The sequence below is a fragment of the Felis catus genome, chromosome B4 (genome assembly GCF_018350175.1).
Source record: "Felis catus isolate Fca126 chromosome B4, F.catus_Fca126_mat1.0, whole genome shotgun sequence".
Taxonomy (NCBI): Eukaryota; Metazoa; Chordata; class Mammalia; order Carnivora; family Felidae; genus Felis; species Felis catus.
This window is the reverse complement of record NC_058374.1, coordinates 120,847,263-120,855,194: the sequence shown is the minus strand read 5'-3', so window position 1 is coordinate 120,855,194 and position 7,932 is coordinate 120,847,263. Positions and strand designations below refer to the sequence as shown.

Here is a 7,932-nt window from a genome sequence, read left to right as displayed (position 1 = left end):
TTCAAGATGTAAAAATTACCTAAGAATTATATATTATATTCTTTCAAATAATCTATTTTTATATTTAGAAGTTCAAATTATATGTTGTTATATTCAACTTTCCTTCTAATTAGGAGTTCAACACTGACATCAAGTTATTTTACAAAATAAAAAGCAATTTCCTAATAAACAGTTACTACAAAATTGTTACTAACGAAAATTCTTCAACATTAATTTTATTCCATATGTAAACTTTTCTCAAGAGAAATATTAATATTGTGTTACAAATAAGACCAGTAATCTGGTCAGAGTTTGAACGTATTTGACAAAAACATTTGATCTTCCTAGTGCCTTTCATTTCTTGGATAAATTTCTTCAACATTCCTATGAATCTTTTTTATAAAACCATGCAGTAACAAAGTACACCTCATACAGAAACCAGATGTAAAGCTGACCTTTTATTTTTTAAAGTACCCCCTTACTGAATACTGCCAGCACTATTATCAACAAATAACATTTTATAATCAAGAACTGTACATTCAATGTATATATTGTGTGTGTGTGTGTGTGTGTGTGTGTGTGTGTGTGTGTGTATTTCAATGAATAAGCTTGGTATCAGCACACTAAACTTCATGTGATTTATTTTAAATGATTGCTGGTTTCAGAGAATTAAAAACCACAAACCCTATGGCAGCAACTATAATGCATATATAGTTCTCTGAAAGATCATTTTGAAGTTATCACATAATGGTGGAATATAATTTAAACAAAATACAAATAACATTTACAGCATAAGGCTCTGTGGTTGAATAATCAGCACATCAAAGAAAAATATCAGAGAAAGACTTTAAAAATAAAGCAGATTTCCTATTAGAAGAATTTTTTTTTGTTTGCTAACAATAGCTAATTGTGGACATAAAAATGTTCAAACAAAAGTTTCCTACAATTTCTAGAACACAATTAAACTTTAGTTGCAGTAATTGATGAGGTCAGACTTTATCATGGTAAACTGAAAGTTAATCTGTTGGTAGCGAGAAGATACAACCGCTCATTTTTAGAGAAGTAAAGTTTATTACATTTGAAACGATACAGCAGAAATCTCAAAAGTTTACTCATTAAATATAGTTTCTTACAAATATCCTTTTGAAAATGCAATTCATATGTGCTACAACCTCAGAAGTTTGAATTCAAAATGAAATATGAAGGCAAGAGTCAGGGAAATCACATCAGAGGGCTTTGTCAAATATCTGTACAAATCAGTACATATTCTTCTATCTGTCAGACAGCAGGAAAGAAAGTGATTCTAAATATATCCAAGTAAATGCAGAAAAATACATTAGTATTTGAGGCAGACCATGCTAAAATATAATTTACAATGATTAGTTTGCATTTAAGATGGTTAATAATGCCTTTAGTTTGAACCAATGAAATCAACATTAAGTTAAATTTTGTACTATTTGTTCAGTCTTTTGTATTGAACATTAGTTCATCTGTGAAGTAAATAAGATTGGAAAAAGCAAGTGACCTGATCCTTTTCATTATGTTTATCATTATCTCCTTCAGTCATACTAAATGCAAACAAATCAATAGAGCATCAGGATTTTTCACACATTAAAATAAAGACTAATGACTTGTGAAGGCAGACTGTGTACCATGTAGTATTTAACATATGAAACTTGCATTAAGCATCAACTCAAAATTTCTTAAATAAACCAAGATTTACAAGCTAAAATAAACAAACATTTGATTAAAAAATTCTGCTATTCAAGATACTCAGGTGTCTTTTTTCTCTTAGAGATTGGTAAGGGTTGGGTCTTTTAAAAACTTGGAAGAGGAGGTGGTAAGAGGAAAAAATTCCTCAATGCTTTAAAAAACTCAACTGTTACAAGTCCATACAATTACTATGCTGGCATGGAAACAAGGTGTTTTCTGTCATGGAACCATTCACTTTCCCATAGAAGTAGTTCCTCCAAGCCAACTATACAAAGATGTAAATTCGCTTACCCATGATTAAAATTGAAGTAATCCTTCAAAAACAGAGCAAGACACCTCACCCAAAAAGATCTTTTAAATCATTGCTAGCTGAACTGCTATTGGTCATTGTAGTTGGTGGCTGTGCAAAGTTCTGCGGGCTAAAGAAAGGATTAGCCTGCATACCAAAGGCAGACTGTCCCATCATGTTCATTGGTGTTCCCATTACTGAACTGCCCATACCTGGAGACCCTTGCGGAGGTACAAATTGATTAAGCCACTGATTTGGTTTCTGTTGTGATAACTGGTTCATGCTAACTTTGGGTTTCTGAGGGCCAAAGAGATTATTAAGAGCAGACATATCTGTGGGTCTTTGTTGAGTCTGCTTCGCACCAGCAGGAGGAACACTCACAGCACTGAAGTTTGGCAAAGTGGAAGGTGTTCCCAGTGTCATCTTGGTCACTCCGGGTGTGCTTGGACTACTGAATAAGTTCTGGTTTGTATTAACCGGCATGTTGAATCCTGAAGTCTGAAAGCCCATGTTAGCATTTAGGCCGTTGGTCAAATTTCTCTTGGTGTTATCAATTGGTGTAGAAAACATCATGCCAACGCCCATAGAAGGAACAGAAGTGAAGGTACTTGAAGCAGAAATTTTAGGGGTACTAACAGAAAGGCTGGTCAAAGATGACATGTTATCCATCAATGTGTCTGTCAAGTCCTTAGTCTGAAAAATATGAGGGAATTACTTTACCTCCAAGAAGGCCAAATTCTTTACAATCAGTAACATTTGACAGGTTGTACTATAAATGACAACTCCAAATTAAGCTCAACAGTCTATACCAAGTTGGCAAACCACAGCTCATAGGCGAAATCCAGCCTGCCACATACTTTTACAGATAAACATTTGCAATCAATTTGATGACAGGGAACACTAACTTTGAATTCCAATTAAATAAAATGCTGGCTCCACCCACCACTCCCCAAAATAGAAATTCCTTCTTCTCATTAGATCTGCATTGCAAAAATGATACTCTATTTAATTTTTATATTTTGAATTGCATCACAATTTTGTAGAAATTTGTTTTCTCTCTTACGTAAATACCTACAAAATATTTTTGATTTTGCCTCTTGGCCCATAAAGATTTTTCTCTGAAGAAGAATTTTAGTGATTAGGAGGTAACAAAAAAGGGGTGCCTGGGTGGCTCAGTCAGCTGGGCGTCCAACTTTGGCTCTGGTCATGATCCCACCATTCATGAGTTCAAGCCCCACATGAGGCTCTGTGCTGACAGGTCAGGGCCTGGAGCCTGCTTCGAATTCTCTATCTCCCTCTCTCTGTGCCCCTCCCTCATTCGTACTCTGTCTCTCTCAAAAGTAAACATAAATTTTTTTTTTTTCACAAAAAAAGAGATAACAAAAAATAATTTAAAGAAAGCTTTTAAGATAAAGTTATTTCTGCAGTCTGTATGAGTTTGAACTCTCTACCAGCAAGACCCTTAAGCCCTGCCATAGCACTACCACCTAGGACGGTGTCTGGTACATAATAAGAAATAAATACTGGTCAGGACATATTGGTAAGTATTCCTAAATCAAATTACAGGCCTGGCTATAACTGAAACACCAAAAATTAAAAATTACTTTTTGGTCAAAAATATATAAATGCCTGAACATAATATTACTGATCATTTCAAGGTGAACAGAGTTAATCAGTACTATGAAACCTAATATTTTTTAAGAATATTATTGCCTTCTCTTTATTGGTATTTATCTAGCTTTCTGTTTGTTTGGTAACAAACACTATCTCAAAATATTATACATTAGGGCAGGCTATTGAGGAGTGGCCGGAAAATCCTTTATGCCCATAGTTCTTAGAAACTGCATTATTGAAATTTCTTAGAAATATATTTTTAGACAAACACTAATAGGTAGACTAAGTTATATACTCCTTAAGTATCGTGTGCTTGAAATTATACACAAGTATAACCTGAAAGTAAGTATGCTTGAAATTCTGCAAGAGAAATCAATTCTGACCTGTTTGACTGGAGCAACAGGTGTGTGTACTTGGGGTTTAAGAGGCTGCTGGCTTTTCAACTTCTGTGCTTGCTCCTGTTCTTTTGCTAATTTTTGTTTTTCTTCAAGTGTAAGTGATGCCTCAGGAAAAAAAAAAAAGTGTATATATATATATATATATATCAATGAGCAATTTCATAATTCCACTTATAAAACAGAAGACTTCTTTTTTTGTAAGGTATGTCTTAGTATGTTTGACGATAGCAAATAATTTGCAAATTACTCCTGTAGTGATTGCCACAGGTACATTATATTTTGAATTATTATAAGCTTTTACTTTAAGTAGAAACTCACAAAATCTCTGCTAAAATAGTTCCAGTATGAAAACAGTTATTGTTTTAAAACCATTCATCAAAATGACTTTTTTCCAGACAAGGAGAATATGACTTGATGACTTCATTTTATAAAATTGGGAGATTCCTGTTCAACCCTATCTCACTCCAAAAATATTTTAGGAACTCACCAAAAAGCTAAGGAAAACATAAACAGTGTCTTTCACTGCTAAAGGTCTGCATCAAATTTGACATTTGTCTTTTTCCTTTATCAACTCTGCTAAACTATAAACTCACAGTATGTTCTCTTAAAGTTTTGTAAACCATGCCTGGTAGCTCCTTGGCTTTACACATATAGGTACTCGTTTTTGTCAAATGAATAGAAGAAAAGTTGCCCCCAGGAGAAATTCAAAATTAACATATTATATTGAATATTAACAAATATTTCAATTGGAAAGTATCATTTTATAATTTATTATTCAAAATCAGAAGCAGAGTCAAGACACAGTGACATTTATCAAGAGGTATGACTGGCAAAGTCCAGCAGAAAGGACAAAGGAGGCAGGCAATCTAGAAGTTACCATGTGGGAGGCTGAGTAATAAAAGAAGTTAAAATTCTCAAGTCTGTATATTCTCAATGTGAATCAGGTCATGTTCCCATGATAATTTTTAAATTTCATAAAAATATTAAAAAATGTTTCTTGTTAAGATGCTGAACAGTATTTCCCAACAAAATCTATAATTTATAGGAAGTCCTATAATATAAATAAGTACACTACAGGAGTAAGTGAAGAAACTTACTCTTTTATGTTTATTCTGTAACCCATCCTCTTTATTTTCTGATTCACCACCAGTAAGAAAGTCTGCTCCAATGTTGTTAAAGACTTTGTCAATATGCTGAAAAGAAAAATGTCAAACCACGTGAATGACATCAAAAAATTGTGATTTTACTGCTTAAAGGGCAAAAGCCTCTCAAATGAAGCACACTGTCAAACTCTTTTTACAAAAATTAAAATAATCTAAATGTCTTACCTGAGATCCAACATTTGTAACTTTCGTCTCCTCAGAAGCATTCATTTGATTTCCTATATCCAAAGATCTGCAGGAAAATTGAATTATGACAAACCAGTGAAAAGAAATGCTTATTTTTAAAATACTCATACAAAAAATGGTTCTTCCACATGGGGATTATTGTAACCTAAACAAACTTCTTTCAGGACAGTCATAATCTTTTTCATTATTTGCTACAATTAACGTCTGCTTGCTCAAAAACAGTAACATTTGCATAACAAGTCTTTTTTTTTTAATTCAATATTCAAAATTTACTGGAGAGTTTACTCAGTCTCATAAAATCAGGCAAGCATGATTCTTACTGTCAGAGAACTTATAGATCACTGAGAAACAAGGTATGATATGTAGGACTTGATGTGATTAAATTCAGAACCTGATTCTAATAATAAACACTACAATCACTGTGATGGGCCAGATCCATGCCTTGAAAACCAGGCAAGATTTAGATAAGAAAAAGAAAAAAGAAGAGTTCGTTTACACCTCAAGTACAAATACTAGATATTAAAATTTTCTCTTATAAATTTTTAAAAATTATTTTTCAGTGTTCCTGTGTTAATACAGTCAACCCACGAAATGACATAAATATCTACGTCACTGAATATTTAGAGAATAGAATATTTAGAGCGTACCAAGGGCTATTTCAAGTCATCCTACACCTGGTGTATTTGCTTCCATAAGCCTTCATCTCACTCTGGGGCAGAACCTAAAAAATTTTATACGTGGGGACCTTGCTCATAATTGGTATAAATTTTAGTGAGTATCTGATGTCTTTTGGCTCAGGATTTAACAGCCATCTTAAAATCACGTGTTTTTTTCTGGGAAACAAATATAGTGATTTTATTTTAATAAACCGGCATTCTCCAGTAAGTAATTTTATCTTTCCCTTCTTTCTTTGAAAACTAGTATTTTGCAAATAATTTGGAAAATCCTCCCTTAAAGAAACGGAAGTGAATGTTGTGGTATTAAATATGAAATGAATGCTCTATAAATGTTTCTGGAATCAGAGAAAAGAAAAAGGGTGAGATCAAAATACTAGGGTTTCATAGATTTGAAAAATATTTGTAAGCGGTGCTCTTCGTCATTAGCACTCTGAATTTACAACACTAGTAGCTAATGCTGACAAGAGACTTTCTCAGCAATAGAATTTTCTTTACATATAGAAAATCTTACGATTATCATATTACACTTTTGCACTCAGAAATGACACTGGATTTTCCACAATATTCTATTTTAACTCAGTTCAACTTAACATGTTGGAAAATTTTTAAATGTTTTACATGTGATCAAATTGAAATCCATCAATTTTTTACTATGCAGAACAAACTGATGATTACCTGAGGGGAGATGAATGGGGGGATATGTAGAATAGGTGAAGGGGATTAATAATGAGCACTGAGTAATAATGTATAGAATTTTTGAATGACAATACTGTACACCTGAAACTAATATAACACTGTATGTTAACTATACTGGAATCAAAATAATAAACTTCATTTAAAAAAACAGGAATCCATCAATTTTTTGGGTCCTTATTCCAGAAAATCAATCATGAGGTCACTTTAGTGTCACTGTTGGGCCATGTACAATTCATATGCAACCTACTTACTTCTGCTGTTCTTGCATTATTTGAAGTTGTTCCAGTTTAGTCTTATGTTCAGACTCCAATCTGTTAAGCATCTCTTTTATGACGGAAATGAAAGAATTGAACTGGTGTAATAAGAAAGTGATACAGTTACAATGTTTCAAGTTAGCAGCAAATGTAATGTAATAAGAGAATTTAACAAGTTAATCATAATACTCTCATTTTTACCAGTATACGACCCACTCAGAGTACGGATGTCACAAAAATAGTATATTTAAACTCAGCAATCACAGCAAGCTTTTACAATATCTCTGTATGATGGTGGTAAGGTTGAGGAGGCTTTCTAACTTCCAGAAAACATATCTCAATGGGTTTTCTAGCCTGAGTTGTCTAACAGCTATTATTCAAGGGTCTTATAAATTTACCCCCACCAGTTATTACATATTGACTTTCCTAGAATAATCCAAAAGTGACCATCTGAATTTGTGCATATCTGGAAACAACCCACTTAATAGTGCATTAAAAAATTAGTTTATTAGAGGATCCTGAGAAGATGGCGGCATAGGAGGATGCTGGGCTCACCACGCGTCCTGCTGATCACTTATTCCACCTACACCTGCCTAAATAACCCAGAAAACCGCCAGAAGACTAGCAGAAAGGAGTCTCCAAAGCCAAGCGCAGATGAGAGGCCCATGGAAGAGGGTAGGAAGGGTGGCGCGACGGTGCGCCCTACACGGACTGGCGGGAGGGAGCCAGGACGGAGGGGCGGCCCGCCAGCCAAGAGAGCCCCAAGTCTGGCTTGCAAAAGCGGAGGGGCCGGACAGAGTGTGTTCCGACAGCAAGCGGGACTTGACATCTGGAAGGTTATAAGCTAACAGCTCTGCTCAGAGAATGGGAGGGCTGGAGGACAACGAGCGGGAGAATTGTTGAGCCCCGGAAGACAGAGCTCAGCTTGGCGGGGAACAAAGGCGCTCGCCAGCACCATCTCCC

General features: G+C 34.5%; 1 protein-coding gene across 5 annotated transcripts in view; it reads right to left on the bottom strand.

Annotated features, from left to right (window-relative positions):
* Nucleotides 1-594: 594 nt before the first annotated feature.
* The window catches only part of SCYL2 (SCY1 like pseudokinase 2), a 69,185-nt gene continuing 61,847 nt past the window's right edge, over nt 595-7,932 (bottom strand). For 4 of the 5 annotated variants that reach the window (XM_019835381.3, XM_011284172.4, XM_045062221.1 and 1 more), the window contains 5 exons: nt 6,967-7,067; nt 5,322-5,388; nt 5,091-5,186; nt 3,979-4,098; nt 595-2,674 (listed from right to left, as the gene is read on the bottom strand). In XM_019835381.3, coding sequence (XP_019690940.1) covers nt 2,030-2,674; nt 3,979-4,098; nt 5,091-5,186; nt 5,322-5,388; nt 6,967-7,067 — 1,029 coding nt within the window. In that variant the 3' untranslated portion in view covers nt 595-2,029. The remainder of the gene's footprint in view (nt 2,675-3,978; nt 4,099-5,090; nt 5,187-5,321; nt 5,389-6,966; nt 7,068-7,932) is intronic. The other variant, XM_019835383.3, reaches the window with a different exon arrangement.